General features: G+C 40.6%; 2 protein-coding genes across 7 annotated transcripts in view; one reads left to right on the top strand and one right to left on the bottom strand.

Annotated features, from left to right (window-relative positions):
* WDR35 (WD repeat domain 35) overlaps positions 1-6,274 on the top strand; it is a 152,663-nt gene extending 146,389 nt beyond the window's left edge. For 4 of the 6 annotated variants that reach the window (XM_085846762.1, XM_085846759.1, XM_085846758.1 and 1 more), the window contains 2 exons: positions 2,772-3,018; positions 5,983-6,274. In XM_085846762.1, the coding sequence (XP_085702888.1) occupies positions 2,772-3,018; positions 5,983-6,139 (404 nt within the window). In that variant the 3' untranslated portion in view covers positions 6,140-6,274. Of the gene's footprint in view, positions 1-1,732; positions 2,567-2,771; positions 3,019-5,982 lie in introns of those variants that run through there. The other 2 variants (XR_015049426.1, XM_085846760.1) reach the window with 2 other exon arrangements.
* A 99-nt stretch (positions 6,275-6,373) lies between these two features.
* The window catches only part of RIDA (reactive intermediate imine deaminase A), a 61,627-nt gene continuing 45,119 nt past the window's right edge, over positions 6,374-22,881 (bottom strand). Inside the window, exons 3-6 of the mRNA XM_085846763.1 lie at positions 14,891-14,945; positions 14,725-14,793; positions 6,815-6,870; positions 6,374-6,707 (exon numbers count right to left, since the gene is read on the bottom strand). Coding sequence (XP_085702889.1) covers positions 6,633-6,707; positions 6,815-6,870; positions 14,725-14,793; positions 14,891-14,945 — 255 coding nt within the window. The 3' untranslated portion in view covers positions 6,374-6,632. The remainder of the gene's footprint in view (positions 6,708-6,814; positions 6,871-14,724; positions 14,794-14,890; positions 14,946-22,881) is intronic.

The raw sequence follows: 22,881 nt of genomic DNA, 5'->3' as shown, positions 1-22,881 counted from the left end.
GACAATGACAAATTGATTCAATTTTAGTGAAGATCCAAACCTGGATCCATATTCGAGAATTTTTCAAGTGATTCTTCACCATTGAGAGAGAGAGAGCCAAAAACTATCCATCCATCCATCTATTGGGACCATAATCCGTGCAGAGCGCTGGTGCTGCCTTAGTCTCCTTGGCTATTGGACACAATCCTGGACGGGTCACCACTCCAACACAGGATACCAGCAAGCTGGCACTCATTTTGCCGACCTCGGAAGGATGACAGGCAGTCAACCCCACCTGGTATTAATTCAACGGCAAAGTGGGATTTGAACTCAGGATCCTAGGATCCCAAGCCCACCACCCTAATCATTAAGCTAACATCAGGCATCAAAAAAGCCTGGTGTTGGCTCAGTGGTTAGGGTGGCGACTTGGGATCCTCGGGTCCTGAGTTCAAGCCCCGTAGGCCGCTGAATTAATACACCAGGGGGTTGGACTCAGCTGTCATCCTTCCGAGGTTGGCAAAATGAGTACCAGTTCCAGTGTGTGTACTGGTAGAGGGGCACTGCATTAGCGACACAGTCACGCTTCAAGAAATGATAGCTACCCTGGCAGCTATGCTACTATACGACCACCACCAGGCATCAAAAGCTATGTATAGCATAATATCTCAAAAAGTTGTGGATGAGTTATGACAAAACGAGGTGGATGAGTTGGTTTTAGTGACAAGAGCAAGCTGATTCAATTTGGTTAAGATCTGGATTCAGATCCAACCTATCAGGGGGATACAAAATTTAAACTGTTCAGCCTGGCAGAGGTATGAGCTCTCCTGAGTGCCATTCCGTTTCACCACGTGTCACTCTACGAGTGATTTTTTCATTTGTCACTTGCAAAATCAAATATTTTTCAAGTGCATTGGTCAGTCGATTTTGTTCTTCTGTCTGTGGGTAGGTCTGTCTGTCTTTCTGTTTGTTAATTGCCTACAGGTCACAATTCCAAACCGATCATCATAAAACTTTACCAAATTGTAGAGGTAGTCTAAACTGAGAAACCCATTGATTTTGAGGTCAAAGGTCATCTCGAGGTCAAATTTCTTAAATCATCATTTTTCATCCAATTGACTTGAAGGTTAAACAGCAATTGCATAGTGCATTACTCAATTGGGAAACCAACTATTTTTGAGAGCAAAAGGTCAAAGGTCAACTCAAGGGAAAACATCTAAAATCAATTTTCAACTGAAAAATCTTCAATTTACTTCCCATTACCTTGGAAATTAAACAGCAATTGCATCGTTCATCACTGAATTGGGAAAGCAACTATTTTTTTAGGTGAAAAGATCAAAGGTCAACTCGAGGTCAAACTTCTAAAATCAATTTTCATCCAATTAACCTGAAAAATAAGCAGCAATTGCATCGTGCATTACTGAATTTGGAAACCAACTATTTTTGAGGTCAAAAGGTCAAAGGTCAAACTTCTAAAATAATCAATTTTCATCCGATTGACCTGAGATTTGATTAAGATTGTCAATTTTCATCTTGATGAAATGGACAATTTGATGTATCCATAGCAACCTTTTGAGTGGGGGGGAGGGGTGGATTTTGTAAGTATCGTACTCTGCACGACGTCTTTTTATTGTTTGTCTGTCTGTCTGTCTGTCTGTCTGTCTGTCTGTTTGTTTGTTACTTGCAAAATCTAAGATTTTTCAAGTATGTTGGTCAGTCGATTTTGTTATTCTGTCTGTCTGTTTGTCGCCTACAGGTCACAATTCTAAGCTGATCGTCATGAAACTTTACCAAGTTGTAGAGGTCGTCTCAACTGAGAAGCCCATTGAGGTCAAAGGTCATCTTGATTGACTTGAAATTGATCCGATTGACTTGAAATTTGAACAGGATTTGCATTTTGCATCACTGAATTGGGAAGCCAACTATTTTTAAGGTCAAAGGTCAACTCAAGGTCAAATTTCTAAAATCATCAAATTTTATTTGAAAAATTGTGAATTTTCATCCAATTGACTTGGGGATTAAACAACGATTGCATAGTACATTACTGAATTGGAAAAACAAACGAAAAATATACCATCAGAGATGGGGAATCCCCCGCCATTGAATGAAAAAGGTCATACATATTCCAGATAATGAGGGAGGTGAATTGGAAACAAGACACCATTTGGTCATCATCTCAAAAAAGTTCCCCAGGGGTGAGGAATGTAGTAACCAAAAATAATTAAAATCAGATAAGCGGTTTTCCATTTATTACAAAAAACATTTTTTTCAAGATGGCCGCCCCAGTCGGCCATCTTGGATCCGGCCACGCCCAAAATCAATAGGGTTCTTCCTTTTCAGGTGGTACATGTGTGACCCAAATTTCAAATCGATATGGCAAACAGTTTATGAGTTATCACACTCAGCTATAAATGTTGACGCCCGGACTGACAGCCGGACGACCTGGGTGACAACAATATCCCCCTTCCACCACGCGGCGGGGGATAAAAAACATGCAGGATTGGCTCCGAGGCTGATGTGGGATACCATCAGTTGTTTCAAAGAAGTGGCAATGCAAAACACAATTTAAAGTTTGGAATTTTGATTTCAGGTTTGTCCCCGTTTGATTTTTTTTTAATGTGTCTTTAAAGAAAAAAATGAAATGTTTAAAGTAAATGAACAGATATTTCTTTGAAGTCCTCATTTAGTCTTTTTTTTAAAAATCAGTCTCACTTCTTCATTTACCTAAACTATTGGTGCAAAACAAAGTTTGTGTAATCCTGGTAGCTTCATCCAAACCAATTTTCCTCCAACAGCAAAAGTCCTCGTTGATTATGAAGATATAATCCCTCCAGAGGATATCTACTCCCTGTTGGCCCTATTTGCCTGCAAAAGTGGCACCTTCAAAACAGCCTCACAAGCCTTCTTGCGCCTTGAGACAATGTCTGGCCTATCCGAAAAACAAAAGCGAGCTTATGAAGAATGTGCCTTGAAAGTATTCACCAAACACAAACCTTACGATACTTCCAAAAGTGAGGCATCACATTCAGAGGCACTGGAAGGGTAAGTAGAGAAACTGCACTGCTTTAACATGCTGCCCAATGTGACCACAAAGCACACAATCCCCCACCATGTTCTTCAACTCCAATGCTCCGTCCCTCCTTGTATACTCTCCGGTAGCTTCCTGGCTTACCGAGAGCAGGCACGCTATCTTCTGAGCTTCCCGTGCTTGTGCACTCACTCCCCAACTCAGACATGCTCCCTGCATTTCCCCAGTGCACTTGAGAACTGACTTCCTGGGTCTGCATGCTTGTCCATTCCCAAGCTTCCCCCCCCCTCCCCAAACCTAATCGCACACCATGAACTCACCCACTCTCATCATGCGCTGCCCCACCCCTCATGTTTCCTTTCCTCAAATGCGTGCCCTCCCATGCTACCAAGTTCCTGGTATATGAGCGTGCAAGCGCCCATGTGCTTGCGCCTCCCAAGGGGGAGTGCTCTGGTGCTTACACCCTCACCCCCATGAGTGCCTTTGCACTCATGCACCCCACCTCCAACTGGAGGGAGCGCTCAAGCACCCACGCTCCCTTGACACCCTCTTGAAGGAGTGTCCGCTGCTTGTACATCCTCTGTCTGACACACACACACACACACACACACACACACACACACACACACACACACACACACACACACACACACACACACACACACACACACACACACCTGTAGCATAAAGGGTGGAAGAGAGATGAAAAAGAAGGGGGGCATGCATTGCTTGGATGAGTCAAATTGTAGAAGCAGTTGGGAGAGATTGTAGTTGCTTAATTATATTTGTATAATATATTTATGTATACATATATATATATATATATATATATATATATATATTATCCCTGTGTCGTAAGAGGCGACCAGGGTTGCGTCAGGAAGGGCATCCGGCATAAAACCTGTACCAAATCAGTATGCGGATCATAACGGATGATCTGCTGTGGCAACCCCTAACAGGAGCAGCCGAGAGACTAACAACATATATATATATATATATATATATATATATATATATATATATATATATATATATATATATATATATATATATATATATATATATATATATATATATATATATATATATATATATATATCCCCGTGTGTTGAACTGACATCGCAACTGCATTCGCTCCATTGTTTTGACATCCCACCCGACCACCCACAATCATGCGCCACCATTTTGTGAGGCAGCATAGACCTCAAGCCTTCGGCCTGGGTGTCAGTTCATGGCCCAGTAGATATAGAATTGTCCCAGGTAAATAACCACGATATATGCACATAAGCAGAACGCATGTTTTTGCTTCATGTATGTACACCGGGTTATTTTTTATTATTCTTGGGACGATCTCTGCAGTTATCGGTGGCGTTATACACTGCCCAAATAAAGGGATGAGTAAATTATGCAAGAAATGAAGGTTTCTGAACATAATTTTGGTTTTAGCCCAGGCTATTGGGGGGGGGGGGATTTATCAAGGCTGAATAGTATGAAAATATATAATGGCGTTCCTTCATACGTGTAATTCAGATATTGCAGTTGTAGTTGTTTTGAAGATTGTGTCTGTTGAGGTAATGTGTGTGACGAAAGCCTGGTGTTAGCTTCACAGTTAAGGTGACTGGCTTAAGTTCTTATGGTCTTGAGTTTGAGCCCCAGTCGTGCTGTTAAATAACATCAGGTGGGTTGATTCAGCCTGCCATCCTTCCGAGGTTGGCAAAATGAGTACCAGTTTAGTGTAAATAGGAGCACAGTCACGCTTCCAGCAAACCGGGGCACAGCCACGCTCCCAGCAAACAGGGCACAGCCATGCTCCCAGCAATGATGCGAACAGCCATAGGCTGCATATGAAATATACTAATGTGTGTGGTGTTGGCTGCTATCTCCACACATGGGTGGGTTTCAGGAGATGGAGCGGAGACCTACTCGGTCTCAAAGTATCCACCTGTGTCATTGGTTGTCGTCTCTATATACGGGTTTCAGAAGGTGAAATGGTGCCCTCCCATATCTCAAAGTATCCAGGTCTGTGTGCATGCACGTTTTAGTTGCTGTTGTTGACTGCTATCTCTACACGTGGGTGGGTTTTTCGAGGTGGAATGGAGACCGACCAGGTCTCAAAGTTTACACCTTGTGTTTGTCGTTGATTGCCATCTCCATAATTCAGGTTTCAGAAGGTGGAACAGAGTCCTCCCAGGACTCGAAATATCCACCTTCATGTGTGCATGTTCATATATGTGTATGTATGTGTGTGCGTATCTGGATGCTAAAATGGCCTTACCCTTCTGTTGGGGGTGGGGAATATATGCCTGGTATTGGCTTAATGGTGAGGGTGGTGGGCTTGGAATCCAAGGATCCTGAGGTCAAATCCCACTCGGCTGTTGAATTAATACCAGGTGGGGTTGACTCTGCCCGTCATCCTTCCGAGGTCGGCAAAATGAGTGCCAGCTTGCTGGTATCCTTTGTCAGAGTGGCCAGGATTGTGTCCAATAGCCAAGGAGACTGCTTAGGCAGCACCAACGATCTGCACAGAGTCTGGTCCCAATGGATGGATGGGGGTGGAGAATGCTCCAAATGGCCTTACCATCCTGGTGGGGAGTGGGGGAATGCTAAAGATGAACTTACACTCCTGTTTTCCTGTTTGAGGTTGGGGCATGCTGAAGTTACATACCAATATGCAATGTTTTGACTAATTGCTCCCCTCACCACTAATCCTTCCCATGGAATGTCTCATTTATTGGACTGTATTATTAATGTCCGATGGACACTCGATCCATAACTTTGTATTTATTGTAATTATCTGTGTTGTATCGAGTTTTGTGCACCCATTATTTTGATGGGCTTTCCCCCTAATGAGTAATGAAGAAGTACACATTTAGTTGCTGATGCATGGCAGTAGCTGTTGCAACAGATTATTGAAATAAAGGGACAGATTTATGATTACATTCCTCAGTGCTAACCTCTGACTGGATCCTATGCCACAGAATTCTCCCAGAAGAGAAACCTCCTGTATGTGTGGCTACTGGCCGTCTCCTTATGGATTATGAGTTGTGGATGTGTGGAGTGTGCAAACATTGTGCTGACCGGCACGACATTTCCTGCTGTTCCGTGTGTCCGCTCTGTCACAGCGCCGTTGTATAGAGGTTCAAGTTGTGTGTACATTGTTTTGCTGTTAATGTGAGTTCAATTTTTCTAGCCAAGTGAAAGGCTATTGCGAACACTTCAATTACAAAAATCTTTACTTTGGAGTAAAATTAAATGAAACAATCGATTGTCTTTTTTGGATGAAAATGTGCTTTTTTCAAGACCATCTGAATGTTGAAAAATGTTTGTTTTACATATGTATTTATCACAAAAGAAAGGCTTAAAATGAACTTTCACCTTTCATTGTGCGGTATTTTATTGAATGCGCAGAACTCACAACAAGTGGCCCTTGGATCATCAGTGCAAGGCAAGGTAATTAGGTCTTCAATCTTAAATCTCTTCGGCTTAATAATGGACAAATAATGGCTATTCGGCCTCAAACACCGAATTGCGGTTTGTTGCTCCTCATGGTAGGCGATGTAATTAAATTATGTGTGGGTTATTCAAATTGATTTATTTTGAACATGGTGATTGTGAAATGGTAACGGACTCAAAGTTTGTGTCCAAAGGGCTTGTCAACTACTTCACCGACGATAGCTACCGCCTCGATCTCTACAGTTGCACCCTGGCAGGAACGTGGGAATGGGATGAGACAAAATGGCAGGAACTTTGTAAGCCATAATTCCACAACAATAAAATCAAATCAAATGCATCACAGGTCACTCGACTGACCTTTGGAAGCGCCGCGACTTGATAGGCTGCACGGGCAGGAAACTGGGAGCTAAAAACTGAATAATGAAAAAGAAACAACCAATTATTTAATTATCCACAAAAACAAATTTTACCTCACTTTATGCATGAACAGGATAGGCTTCCATGAAACGGGTGGCAAAGTCATTGCACGTTAATGTACAGATTGTGCCATCCAAGTAGGTTAGCATGAATGCAGTGGGGAAGCCAAATGTGGGGCGAGGGGGGGGGAGGCTGGTAAGCGCACATGGGGATGGGGAGAGGGCAAAATGCGTGGGTGGGGGGTGGGGTGAGAAAGGAGGTGAACACATGTGGGGGAGGGAGCAACCGAGCAAACATTTCCAAACTCATAGAAACTCAATGTGAGAGAAGCCTTCAACAACTAGAACAGAACTCGGAAGAGTGCATAGTCACCTCACTTGCTCATTCTGAACAAAACTCATCGTTAAATGAGCACCTGTATCATCCATGCACCCTATTGTATTGCACACATTGCCATTATCCATAGCTTTATTGATTATTAGGATATTTGATTACCACTTTGTGCACGTTAAGGCTAAACTGCATCAATGAAGATGGATATGAAAACATTTACAAACTATATTCCCAATGGCAAGTTGATCATTTGTATGAAGTTTTGCATCACTCTGTTGAGCGGTTCTGGAGAAGATTTTTAACCTCCGCCATCGAAGATCGGAGGTTACTGTTTTCACCCCTTTCTGTTTGTTTGTTACTTACGAAATCTAAAGATTTCGTAAGTATATTGATGACTTCCGTTTCTGTTTTTGTTTGTTTGTTTGTTTGTAGGCACGATAACTCAAGAACGGAAGAAGCTACCAATGTCAAATTACACCACGTGATTCAGGAGGGTGATGTCTAGTGCTGATTAGATTTTGGTCAAAAACGGTCAAAGGTCAAGGTCACAGTGAGGTCAAACATCCAAAAAATGATAACTCGAGAACGGAAGAAGCTACCAATGTCAAATTACACCACGTGATTCAGGAGGGTGGTGGCTAGCGCTGATTAGATTTTGGTCAAAATCGGTCAAAGGTCAAGGTCACAGAGAGGTCAAATATTCGATTTTTGATGGTTTGGTACAGATAACTCGAGAACGGAAGAAGCTACCAATGTCAAATTACACCACGTGATTCAGGAGGGTGATGGCGAGTGCTGATTATATTTTGGTCAAAATCGGTCAAAGGTCAAGGTCACAGTGAGGTCAAAAATTCAATTTTTGATGGTTTGGTACAGAATCATGGTAGAAACTTCTGGTTTGCATCGCTGCCTTCTCCAGAGACAGCTTTTATTAGACAAAGTCAGAGGTCAAGTTGACGATTTCTAAAGTACCAGTCTATGACTGCTTGTTTGTTTGTTCGTGAACAGTATTACGGAAAAACTCCTCGACGGATTTCGACGAAACTTGGTGGGGTGATTAGGTTTGGTCCAAGGATCATGCCAATAGATTTTGGACTCGGTCCAAAATCCAATATGGCCGCTATGGCGGCCATTTTGAAAAAATATCAGAATTTTTTTTTTTTGCATTTCTACATGTTTTAAGTGATTTCCAACCCCCCCCCCCCCAAAAAAAAAATTGTTAGAGAAAAAAAAATTTTTGCAACTTTTTTTTCAACAAAATTTCGATTTTTTTTTTTGCATTTCTACATGTTTTAAGTGATTTCCAACAAAAACATGCCAAAATTATAATTGCGGCTCATTTTTGGAACTTCAGGTGGATATACCCACGTAAAATCAATTTCTGTCTCAAGGAATCGAGTTATGATGAATGAATTGAGTATGTAAAAGTTAAAAGTAAAAGGGAAAGTTGCAAACTATAACTCTGTGAGCACTGTTGACGTCAAGTTGAATGAATAGGATATCAGGTTCACTTGAGTGACCTAGCAGTATTGGCGGCGGAGTTTTTGCACTCTACCGAGTGCTCCCCCTCTAGTTTTTTAAGTGTTTTTATTTTCAATCCAATATGGCCGCGAGACGACATGACCGATGATGACATAAATTGAATTATTCACACATTGGGTCGAAGATCAGATGCAGTTTTAGATTTTTCGGCTCAGCATTTCTATTTTACCAGACTCCATGGTGTAATGGAAGGAGCGTCTGCTCCGAGTCTGGGAGGGCAGCAGTTCAAACCCTGGCCGAGTCTAACCAAAGACTTCAAAAATGGTACGTGCTGCTTCCTTGCTTGACACTCAGCATGTAAAAGGATAGAATATGGGCAATCCCCATGGGGAGGAGGAAATTCCTCCTGAAGAAATGCTCCACTGAGTGTGGCGAGAAAGATAGCACCATTGTTGACGTCACTGGTATCCAGAGTATTCCAGGAAGTGATGGCATTTCCCCCTACTTCAGTGGCTATCTTAAATGTTTGTCTCATCTGTATATCCATATGTGTGAGTCACAGGCAGCTCCATTACGAGCCTTAAACCTTGTATTTAGAAAAAAAAATTCCACTATTCAGCTCCGTCAATATCGATTGTTTTCAATATCGATATACCGGTGGGGTCCGACCGGTATATACCGATATATTGATATCATTTTAAAAAAGATTTTTTTTTTTACGCAGGTTCCAAAAATATGCAATGGTTCAATGGTCCATTATGTATTCATATATGATGTGAGCATAATTGACACACGGTAATTTTTAGAAGTATTCCCACATGGGGATTTTTTTCCCCTCTATGATGAGAACGGTTATTTTACTTCCAACTTCAACTTGTATTGAAAATGATTTTGTTTTGAAGTGAGAGCAGTAATGGTAATCGGCACAGGTCGGAATCCATCGCTATCGCTGTACTGGTATGATCAAACCAGTATCGCAGATCACTGACTCGGCACAGGATTTCTGAAGCACACCCGATTCATCTATATATTAATACTGAAGGACCAATTTTGTGCTCCTCCTAGAGGTTGCGTCACGTTTTTCTCGGTACTGTGACCTGGACTGAAAGAAACTTCGTACTTGTAAGAGTGCATCGCACATGTCATAGTGGCAATAGTCAACTTTCAACTCTGAAGCAGAATAAACACTTTTCGTTTTACATTCGTTTACATGGCGACGTGCGACGTCACCGCTGAGAGGCGTAAGGACGTCATGACATCATCGGTCATTCGCTGACGTCATTACGTCTGTCGTCGACAGACCGTTACCGCTGAGAGGTGTAATTCCACGCCTCAAAAATAGCGTCTCTTCTGCACATGCTGACTACCTCAGAATGTGAATTTGACACAAAAAAAATGTAACAAGAATCATTGTATCTATCTTCTATCTATATATTAATACTGAAGGACCAATTTTGTGCTCCGAGTGGTCGCGTCACGTTTTTCTCGGTACTGTGACCTGAGAAGTTTTGACACGGTGTACGTCAAAGTAGACACGTGCACAAATCAGGGGACTTCTTCACAAGGAGTAGTGCACACCAAAAATGTCGTGTACAAGGACGTTTTGTAGGCCTCATTAGGTAAGGCCATGGAGTACATCGACTGGGATCCGGCTCTTACAAGAGCCACCATTGGTTGTCATATTATATTGGGCTCATGGAACGGAATCCGTCTGTGACGGGGTTTCAGCTCGTATAAAATAACAACCAATTGACAATTACTTTAATACCAGCTACGAGGGCAAAGAAAAATGCAATTGCTTGTATGGGTACTCAGATGCTGAGGGTTAAAAGTTAAAACATGCTGCACTTACTTCCTGGTACATCTTGACCTCATACGTTCTACTGTTCCAGTTCCATGTTTAGCCGAGACGCCGAGTGCATCAAAGCTTTTTAAATAATGTACGGTACTTAAAGATTGTAAACACCTTTCTTCGATTTGTTGGTGATATACCGGTTTTATGTTTTTTCAAATCGATTTTTTCGGTATATCAATATGAAAAATTACATCGATATAACCGGTATATCAATGTATCACCAGACCAATCTAATTATGGCTGGAATACTTCACCAAGGACGTCATTGTTATCTAATTTGTAAAGCTCATTAAAACCACTCCTGACACTGGGGTGAAAGCATGGTAAATGGGACACAAAGTGGCCACAGACATGAAAATTTCAAAATCAATATATTTCCATGTATCATATCCCAAAATTTACATGAGAGTGTGCTGAATAAGAAAATAAAAAAAGAAAATCAATATAGTCAAAGGGGTCTGAACAGTTAAATGGGGTGAAGCCGAGACACCCTTAGGCACAGAAATTTCACAAAATGTGTGACCAGCGAGTTTTTACTTTCATTTAGAGTAAATATATGTCTCTCCTTGTCATACTAGCAATTACCAATGTTTATTAAAGTAATAATGGAGCATAAATAAACACACAGACATTGGTGTTGTTTATAAACAATGGAATATTGGTTTGAGTGACTGCAGCAGGTAAAAACAGAATATTACACATATACATACTTATCTAACACATTAGCAACTGTCCTAAACACTTTATGGGACAATTTTCTGCATTTTCTGCATTTTTTGCTGGTGGACTAATTTTAGGCATTTTTGCTATTTTCCATATTTTTGACAATTTATTTAAAAATAATTAAATGTTATATACAGTGCTCCCTCACCTATCACGGTTAATACGTTCCAGACCCACCCGCGATAGGTGAAAATCCGCGAAGTAGAAACCACATATTAATTTAATTGTTTAAATATATTTAAACACATTTTAAATGTTTTTTAAACCATTATACAGCATCCACACACTCGTATTAACCTTCCCCACACACATTTAATCAGTTACTTTTTTTTTAAAATTAAAAAATTTTCATCGGAAATGTGACTTCATGGGGCTGCAAAGCCCAAGACTAAAAATATTTTTTAAAATACTATAGTGTACTATAAAATATAAAAAAACGTATTATGGGTACTGACCTATGAAGATACGAGGATGATGATGATAGCTGTGCAGTACTGATGATGATGATGATGACGATGATGAGATGAATGTAGTACTGCACAGCCAAGAAGAGCATTAAATCTCTTCTACTGGAGGCGACTTCTACTTCTACTTGAAAACCCGCGATGTAGTGAAGCCGCGAAAAGTGAACCGCGATATAGCGAGGGAGCACTGTATATGCTTTATTCATTTTAAGTGCTTTATTACTTGGTAGTTATGCCAATAAAATTAGAATATAGCCATACAATACTTTATGTGAGACAGTAGCAATTCTCAAAAAGTGCTTCACAGCACAATTTTTCCACAATTTACTTGGGATATATTGCATGATCGCATATATTGGCATACCAAAATTAGTCAAATAAGTCTGTTAAATAAGCCTCTTGGGGATATATCATACTAGCTGAAACCATAGATGGAGAGATTTAATGCACAATGCCCATTCATTGTGTAGAATTTTCAGTATAGAGCACCTAATATTGCACAAATAACAAATATGTAGAAAATGGTGAGGTACGTGACAGAAAATAATAAGTTATTTAATTAAAAATCTAAATCTATATTCTCAAGATGCCCTTACTTACTAATAACATTTTATAACATGTCCTGGACCAACTGACATAAAGAAAATGATTGTAAATATTATATTTTTGAAAATTTTAACAAAATTATGGGGGTAAGTAGGGTGTTGAGGTATGTGACAGAAATGGACTACTTGCCAGTTCACAGCTGATGTATTAAATACACAGCACCAAATACAAGTTTTAGCACTTGTTATAAGTAGTGTGACTTCTACTTAATATTTGAAAAGTAATTACATGTTTTTAAAATACAACAATTAAGCTTACCTGTGTGGGCTATTGCGGCATCTATGGATTTCTTTCACAAGCTGATTACGAAGGTATGTCATCTGCAGTGGTTATATTGTCAAAACCATGCTGCATTTCTCGGAAAATTCCATGTGGATGAAAGGTCAAGGCCATAGCCTCCTTCTGGTAGCATTAATTACTACCTGTGCCTTCATCTGATGTTTTATATTATACAAATAAAAATGCCATGTCAAATTTGGCCACTGAGTACACTGTAAATGCAGAAAGATGGCAATATTCACATGCCTGTAAAATAGTAACCGTTCAACATAGAGCCTCCAAATTTTCAACATAACATCTATTCATATTGGTGCAGATCTAGATTTAATATGAAATTTATATCTATTGAACAGGCATAATTATGGATTTAAACATTTACTTTTGATATCATAATATTGAAATGTCCCATTTACCATGCTTTCACCCACTGACTGATTGACTGATATTGAAGTTCGGTACCTTCCGGTGATGTAGAAAGCTTTAAATTTTTCTTGCCAACGGATATCAAAACTGATACACTAGGCAAAATCACAGAACCATTGGAAAGCGTGCGTAAATTAAAAAAAATGAAGGTGAGCGACCCGAGACAATGGGAAAGCACTGTGATTATGCATGCTGGTGGACATCGAAGCCGATCCACCAGGAAAATGTTTTTTTTTTTTTTTAAATCACAGAACCCTCGGAATGCGTCCGTAAATGAAAAAAATAAATAGAATGTAGGTGAGTGACCCAAGACAATTAGGAGGCATGGTAATTTGCCATGCAATTCGATAAACCAGGGGAAAAAAAAAATCACAGAGCTGCCGCAAAGCATCCATAAATGAAAATATAAATGAACATATATAAATGAAAAAAAATACCCCCAAGAGGGAGTGCCGGTCTTCTCTGCCAGAGGTCGAAAGTAACTGTGCCAGACTGGAATAGGGGCAGTTCATAAAGTACGTACGCTCTACTTCCGGGTTTCAACACCACCCACCCCCCTCTGTATACAGGCTCGTGACCACCCACCCACGCCCCTCATACATCGCTAATCGCTTGCAAAGCCAGCTGTTCCTTATGAACTGATGTTTGTAAGCCATGACGATGCAGTCCCGAGCGGTGTAATTTACCTTTTTCTTTTAATATCACAGCACGTCAATTATGAAAATAAAAGTACAAATTGACATTCAAGACAATGTTTATGTCATAAATGAAAGTAGGTGTGCATATAAACTTGTATTCCATTGTTTTAGTTAAATCTGACAAAAGCTTCAAATGTAATATTTGTCTCGGAGAGTTCCGGTTCTTAATTTTTTATACTTTTTTTTTGTATGTACGTACTTTATGAACGGCCCATACGGGGAATCAGAACGAAGTTTGAAGGGCTATAAAATCGGAACGAGAGCAAATTTCAAAAAAATGGCTCGTGTTGTTCTGGATAATAGTCCATAGTATCTGAATCACTAATAACATTTGATCTCTCTTGATAAATGAGGGAGGAGATACGATTTTGAAATCGACGATTTTCGCAACTTTGACAGCCTCATGACGTTGACCTCGACATTGGACGACCTTGAAAGTTATATCGTTGTGCATATCTCATCGACTGCTATCCATTCCACTATTGGTTATTTGTCTCCACTCGGTTTGATTGTGGACGGACGGACGGACAGACTTCGAGACTGGGGTTATTAGGTCATCTCTACTGAGATGATAGAGATGACCTAAAACAAATGCAGGTGAGCAACCCAAGACAATGGGGAAGCACAGTTTGTTATTGCTTACAATGTGTAACCATACCCCGCTAGTCACCCTATATACTCCATGGGGAGTTGATGATAGATGCAAAGTTTCAATTTTTTTCATTGAGCGGTTTCGGAGATGTCGTCCAATTTTTTTTCCTTGAATCCAATATGGCTGCCATACCATGTGACATATGACATCAGTTGTCAATAAAATATTCTCCATGGGGAGTTCCTCCTCTGATTAAAGTTTCACATCATTTGGACTAGCCTTTGCAAAGAAAAAAAAGAATTAAAAGATTTTAAGTGAAATATGTGGACGTGGGCAGAGATGCGGCGTTACAATAGTCTCAACCTCTTTGGGGCAAGAATAATGAATGCACTTACATTGTTTGTACACATCATTGACAGCTACAAAGTCGTCAATATTTGCCAGAAGCACCGTAGTCTTCACAACTGCAGGTGAACACGATGATGAGGGCATTAGTTTCAAATGGAAGGCAGTTTGGTATCAATGAATGTTATTCATTTTTTAATGTCAAATATAATTTACCATTGCTAAAACTTGCATTTGATTCCTTTAAGATTTCCCCCATATTTTCCAGAGCCTGAAAAGACAAGGGTGGAAAAAAGTACAAATTAAACGTATTGATATAAACACAGTAATATTGTCATGTGCCTGGGTAGGAGAGAGGGTTGAGGCGTCACAACCACACACAAAGAGGTGGTAACCACAACCTAAGTTAAGAAGATGGTCGTTAAAGAGATGATTCTGAGTGGTTGCAGGGAAAAGCTTTGTAACCAAATATATTATCGAAGCCGCATTACCATGTGGTTTGAAGTTCTGCGCCGGACAAGTGCCCTGCCGAGGAAATCATATGACAGATCTCACCTTTGGCCGAGCTTACTAAATCACGTGATGCAATCTCATCTAAACCAATCAATCTGCCTTTAACAGGACTACACAAGAGCCACCAGATAAAACCGTCACGAGAAAGCAGGATGAGCGGAGACAAAGCCAGCTTTTTAAAGTATATTGTGTAATGACATAAATGTACAAAAGCAAACAATAATCTCAAAAATTACCCACTACCGCATACGTGCCCATGGTACGAATAGGAACTTTAATTATGCTATGCCTTTGGCTTTCAGCCACACATGACAGAAGACAAAGGAAGCCACAAGACAGTGGAGTTCCTTGGGCAAACCAGGTAAGTTGCTCACGAGGAGAATGCTCAGTTCAGATGCAATTGTCCAGGCAGGTTACTATGGGGGGGGGGGCACATAACCCAATGTGAGCATGACGCCGGTAGGATAGGGCTTGGCTTCCTCCTCTCTGAGCTTGTTCCAGGGTGCAGCCTTCAGCTCAGCACTTCCAGGGTTCTGGCTATCGATTCCGGTCAGTCCACACCTTTATAGACAGCCCCACTGTCACAACTGATGATTTATGCTTCTCCCCTCACCTTTGCAATTGGTCTAAGCCCCAACTGGTGGGCAGGGCTTAGACCTTTCCGACCTTGAGTCATGATTCTTTTGTATCCGCATCTGTCTCGGTGAAGACCGTGTCTCCAGGATGACCACTTTTTCCCACCTGAACTTGGGGAAACTGACCGAGTGCAGCACAAAAAAGGGTAAATTTAGACAGAAAAGAGAGGAATAAAGAATTTTAGGTACAATGGGGTGAGTTTGACATTTCTATCGAGATGAATGAGCGATGCATAACTAAAACTAGAAAGGCATTCGGGAGAGTGCATACCTCCGCTATGCAATACCTAATCCACAAGAACATATCCTGCCAAATATATTTTTGAAATATCTTTTCTTTTTTTTGGCCACATCTCTCAATGGTGAAGAATCACTTTAAAATTAAGTAATTTTCATATCTGGATCTGATTCGGATCTTCACCAATATAGAATCAATTTGTCCTTGCCACACACCCAACCTTTCCACCAAGTTTCGTCTGACTCTATCCACAACTTTTTGAGATATCCTGTTATATAGAGGTTTAGTCCCACATCTCAATGGTGAAGAATCACTTAAAAAACTAGAAGGGCACTCGGTAGAGCGCATACCTCCGCCCCGTAATGCCTGATCCATGAGAACATATCGGGCCCAATACATTTTTGAAATATCGTGCTATATATCGTTTTTGAGCCTGATCTGTCAATGGTGAAGAATCACTTAAAAAGTTCGAGTAGTCAAATCTGGATTCAGATCTTCACCAAAATAGAATCACTTTGTCATGGTCACACACCCAACCTGTCCACCAAGTTTCACTCGAATCCATCCACAACTTTTTTGAGATCATGCTATATATCGGTTTTGCCCTATGAATGGTGAAAAATCACTTTTAAAATTATCAGATCCGGATTCAGATCTTCACCAAAATTGAATCAATTCTTCCTTGTCCCAACATGTCCAAGAAGTTTTGTCTGAATCCGTCCACAACTTTTTGAGATATCATGCTATAAATCGTTTTTGGCTATATCTCTCAATAGTGAAGAATCACTTTTAAGATTCTAGAAGTCAGATCCAGATCTGGATCTTCACCAAAATCGAATCAGTTTGTCCTTGTCACACAAGAAACTTGTCCACAAAATTAAATCCGGTCCATCCACAACTTTTTGAGATATCCTGAACACAAACAAACATACAGACATAAAGGGGTGAAAACATAACCTCCTTCACCTTCGGTGGTGGAGGTAGTTATCAGATCCGGATCCGGATTCGGATCTTCACCAAAATCTAATCAGTTCATCCTTGTCACACACCCAACCTGTCAACAAAATTGAATCCGAATCCATCCACAACTTTTTGAGATATCCTGAACACAAGCAGATAAACAAACAAAGCAGGATATTCAAAGTACACTGCCCTCATGACAAATAAATAAACAAGAAGACGTCGTGCAGAGCACGATACTTGCAAAATCCATAAAACAAATTTGACGTCACAAATAATTGGTGATTGAATTCAATGACCAAATATGCAACTCCTCTTCAAATGAATCGGATGAAAATTGACAATTTTAGAAATTTGGCATGTGTTGACCTTTAGGCCTATGTTGACCTCAAAAATAATTGGTGGTTGAATTCATTGACCTGATATGCAAATCCTCTTCAAATTTCAAGTCAATTGGATGAAAATTGAGGATTTTAGAAATACCACCTTATTTGTTGCCCTTGGGCCTATGTTGACCTTTTGGTCAATGTTGACCTCAAATAATTGGCTGGTTGGATTCAGTGACCTGAAATATAAATCCTCTTGGAATTTCAAATCAATCGGATGAAAATTGAGGATTTTAGAAATCCTACCAATGTTGTTGAGTTTTGGCCTTTGCTGACCTTTTGACCTCAAAAAATATGCTTATGCTTCTTCCTTATGACAAACTCTACCATGTGGTGAAGATCGGTTTAAAATTGTGACCTGTAGGCAATACACAGACAAACAAACAGACTGACAAGTCGGAAGGCGACATGGGTGGTCGCGACATAATTGCATACGAGTCATACAGTTTTTGACGGATCGGGCTGAAATTTTTTGACAAAGAGGTTGATTATAGTGCACATAAAAGCCTGGAAGGTGATTTTTGAAAAAATAATTTTTTTGGATTTTTCAAAAATTTCAAAGTCCAGTTGCTAGGCAATGGTGGTGTCCAGAGCAACGGTGCTCAAAAGCATAGAACAAGATCCTGGTATGAACGTACCTGCCAAGTTTCATCAAAATCGGTTGACTCCTCTGGCCTCCAGAGCTGTCCATTGCATACAAACAAACATACAAACAGACAGACAGACAGACGGAAAAAGTGGAAAATAAGGGTACTCGAGCAACCACCCAACAAGCTGGGAGGCGACATGGGTGGTCGCAACATAATTGCATACAAGTCATACAGTTTTTAACGGATTGGGATGAAAATTTTTGACAAAGAGGTTGATTATAGTGCGCATAAAAGCCTGGAAGCAGATTTTTGATTTTCCAAAAAACAATTGCTTGGGGATTTTTCAAAAATTTTAAAGTCCCATTGCAAGGCAATGGTGGTGTCCAGAGCAATGGTGCTCAAAAGCATACAACTTGATCCTGGTATGAACCCACCTGTGAAGTTTCATCAAAATCGGCTGACACCTCTGGCCTCCAGAGCTGTCCATTACATACAGAGACGGAAAAACTGAGAATAAGGGTAGTCCAGCGACCACCCAATACACACACACACGCACACGCACACACGCCGGTAGGCGACATGGCTGGTCGCTACATAATTGCATACTAATGATACAGTTTTTAATGGATCGGGCTGAAATTTTTTGACAAAAATAGTGATTATAGAACGCATGAAAGCCTGGAAGCCGATTTTTGATTTTCGAAAAAATAAATTTTTTATGATTTTTCAAAAATTTCAAAGTCCTGTTGCGAGGCAACGGTGGTGTCCATAGCAACGGTGCTCAAAAGCATACAACTTGATCCTGGTATGAACCTACCTGTCAAGTTTCATCAAAATCGGTTTGACTCCTCTGGCCTCCAGAGCTGTTCATTGCATACATACATACAAACATACAGACAGAGGGAAAAAGTGAAAATAAGGGTATTCTTGCGACCACACAACAAGCCAGGAGCCGACATGGGTGGTCGCTACATAATTGCATACTAGTCATACAGTTTGTGACGGATTGGGCTGAAAATGTTTGACAAAGAGGTTGATTATAGTGTGCATAAAAGCCTGGAAGCCAAATTTTGATTTTCGAAAAAATTATTTTTTTAGGATTTTTCAAAAAATTTAAAGTCCCGTTGCAAGGCAATGGTGGTGACCAGAGCAATGGTGCTAAAAAGCATACAACTTGATCCTGGTATGAACCCACCTGTGAAGTTTCATCAAAATCGGCTGACTCCTCTGGCCTCCAGAGCTGTCCAGTACATACAGAGACAGAAAAACTGAGAATAAGGGTAGTCCAGCGACCACCCAATACACACACACACACACGCACACACGCCGGTAGGCGACATGGCTGGTCGCTACATAATTGCATACTAATGATACAGTTTTTGACGGATCGGGCTGAAATTTTTTGACAAAAATAGTGATTATAGAATGCATGAAAGCCTGGAAGCCGATTTTTGATTTTCGAAAAAATAAATTTTTTTATGATTTTTCAAAAATTTCAAAGTCCTGTTGCGAGGCAACGGTGGTGTCCATAGCAACGGTGCTCAAAAGCATACAACTTGATCCTGGTATGAACCTACCTGTCAAGTTTCATCAAAATCGGTTTGACTCCTCTGGCCTCCAGAGCTGTTCATTGCATACATACATACAAACATACAGACAGAGGGAAAAAGTGAAAATAAGGGTACTCTTGCGACCACACAACAAGCCAGGAGCCGACATGGGTGGTCGCTACATAATTGCATACTAGTCATACAGTTTGTGACGGATTGGGCTGAAAATGTTTGACAAAGAGGTTGATTATAGTGCGCATAAAAGCCTGGAAGCCGATTTTTGATTTTCGAAAAAATTAATTTGTTAGGATTTTTCAAAAAATTCAAAGTCCCGTTGCTTCGCAATGGTAGTGTCCACAGCAACGGTGCGCAAAAGCATACAACTAGATCCTGGTATGAACCTACCTGTCAAGTTTTATCAAAATCGGTTGACTCCTCTGGCCTCCAGAGCTGTCCATTACATACAAACAGACATACAAGCCGGTAGGCGACATGGGTGGTCGCTACATAATTGCATACTGGTCATACAGTTTGTGACGGATCGGGCTGAAAATGTTTGACAAAGAGGTTGATTAAAGTGCGCATAAAAGCCTGGAAGCCGATTTTTGAAAAAATAATTTATTTAGGTATTATCAAAAAATTCAAAGTGCCGTTGCTCGGCAACGGTGGTGTCCAGAGCAACGGTGCATAAAAGCATAGAACAAGATCCGGGTATGAACCTACCTGTCAAGTTTCATCAAAATCGGTCGACTCCTCTGGCCTCCAGAGCTGTCCATTACATACAGACATACAAACAAACATACATACAGACAGAGGTAAAAAGTGAAAATAAGGGTACTCTCGCGACCACCAAACAAGCCGGTCGGCGACATGGGTGGTCGCTACATAATTGCATACTAGTCACACAGTTTTTGACGGATTGGGTTGAAAATTTTTGACAAAGAGGTTGATTGTAGTGCGCATAAAAGCCTGAAACCCGATTTTTGATTTTCGAAAAAATTAATTTTTTTAGGATTTTTCAAAAATTTGAAAGTCCAGTTGCTTGGCAACGGTGGCGTTCAAAGCAACGCTGCTCAAAAGCATACAACTTGATCCTGGTATGAACCCACCTGTGAAGTTTAATCAAAACTGGTTGACTCCTCTGGCCTCCAGAGCTGTCCATTGCATACAAACAAACATAAAAACAGACAGACAGACGGAAAAAGTGGAAAATAAGGGTACTCGAGCAACCACCCAACAAGCTGGGAGGCGACATGGGTGGTCGCAACATAATTGCATACAAGTCATAGTTTTTAACGGATTGGGATGAAATTGTTTGACAAAGAGGTTGATTATAGTGCGCATAAAAGCGTGAAAGCCGATTTTTGATTTTCGAATTTTTTTTTTTTTTAGGATCACTCAAAAATTTCAAAGTCCCATTGCTAGGCAACGGTGGTGTCCATAGCAACGGTGCTCAAAAGCAGAGAACGAGATCCTGGTATGAACCTACCTGTCAAGTTTGATTAAAATCGGTTGACTCCTCTGGCCTCCAGAGCTGTCCATAACATACAAACAAACATACAGATCGACGGAAAAAGTGAAAATAAGGGAACTCGAGCGACCACCCAACAAGCCGGGTGGTGACATGGGTGGTCGCGGCATAATTGCATCCAAGTCATACAGTTTTTGACGGATCGGGCTGAAAATTTTTGACAAAGAGGTTGATTATAGTGTGCATAAAAGCTTGGAAGCCGATTTTAGAAAAAATATTTTTTTAGGATTTTTCAAAAATTTCAAAGCCCCGTTGCTAGGCAACGGTGGTGTCCATAGCAACGGTGCTCAATAGCATAGAACTAGATCCTGGTATGAACCTTCCTGCCAAGTTTCATCAAAATCGGTTGAATCCTCTGGCCTCCAGAGCTGTCCATTACATACAAACAAACATACAAGCCGGTAGGCGACATGGGTGGTCGCTCCATAATTGTAAACGAGTCAGACATCTTTTGACGGATCGGGCTGAAATTTTTTGACAAAGAGGTAGATTATAGTGCGCATAAAAGCCTACAAGCCGATTTTTTATTTTCGAAAAAATAATTTTTGGGGGATTTTTCAACAATTTCAAAGTCCCGTTGCTCAGCAACGTTGGCGTCCATAGCAACGGTGCTGAAAAAGCATACAACTAGATCCTGGTCTGAACCTTCCTGTCATGTTTTATCGAAATCGGTTGACTCCTCTGACCTCCAGAGCTGTCCATGACATACAGACAAACAAACAGACAGACGGAAAAAGTGAAAATAAGGGTACTCTTGCGACCTCCCAACAAGCTGGTAGGCGACATGGGTGGTCGCTACATAATTGCATACTAGTCATAGTTTTTGACAGATCCGGCTGAAAGTTTTTGACAAAGAGGTTGATTATAGTGCGCATAAAAGCCTGGAAGCCGATTTTTGATTTTCGAAAAATTAAATTTTTTAGGATTTTTCAAAAATTTCGAAGTCCTGTTACTCGGCAACGGTGGTGTCCATAGCAACAGTGCTCAAAAGCATAGAACCAGATCCTGGTATGAACCGACCTGTCAAGTTTCATCAAAATCGGTTGACTCCTCTGGCCTCCAGAGGTGTCCATGACATACAGACATACAAACAAACATGCAGACGGAAAAAATGAAAATAAGGGTACTCTCGTGACCACCCAACAAACATACAAACAGACGGAAAAAGTGAAAATAAGGGTACTCCAGCGACCATCCAACAAGCCGGTAGGCGACATGGGTGGCCGCGACATAATTGCATACTTGTCATACAGTTTTTGACGGATCGGGCTGAAATTTTTTGACAAAGAGGTTGATTATAGTGCGCATAAAAGCCTGGAAGGTGATTTTTGATTTTCGAAGAAATATATTTTTGTGGATTTTTCGAAAATTTCAAAGTCCCGTTGCTCGGCAACGGTGGTGTCCATAGCAACGGTGCTCAAAAGCATAGAACGAGATCCTGGCATGAACGTACCTGTCAAGTTTCATCAAAATCTGTTGACTCCTCTGGCCTCGAGAGCTGTCCATGACATACAAACAAACATACAAACATACAAACATCCATACAGACAGACAGAAAAAGTGAAAATAAGGGTACTCTCGCGACCACTCAACAGCCAGACGGAAAAAGTGAAAATACGGGTACTCGAGCGACCAGCCAACAAGCCGGTAGGCGACATGGGTGGTCGCTACACAATTGCATACTAGTCATACAGTCTTTGACGGATCGGGCTGAATTTTTTTGACAAAGAGGTTGATTATAGTGCGCATAAAAGCCTGGAAGGCGATTTTTTATTTTCGAAAAATTAATTTTTTTAGGATTTTT

This window comes from Eptatretus burgeri, chromosome 11, assembly GCF_056783735.1.
Source record: "Eptatretus burgeri isolate ZD-2024b chromosome 11, Ebu_testis_v1, whole genome shotgun sequence".
Taxonomy (NCBI): domain Eukaryota; kingdom Metazoa; phylum Chordata; class Myxini; order Myxiniformes; family Myxinidae; genus Eptatretus; species Eptatretus burgeri.
Note: the sequence above shows the minus strand (reverse complement) of the source record. Positions and strands in the feature narration are given on the sequence as shown.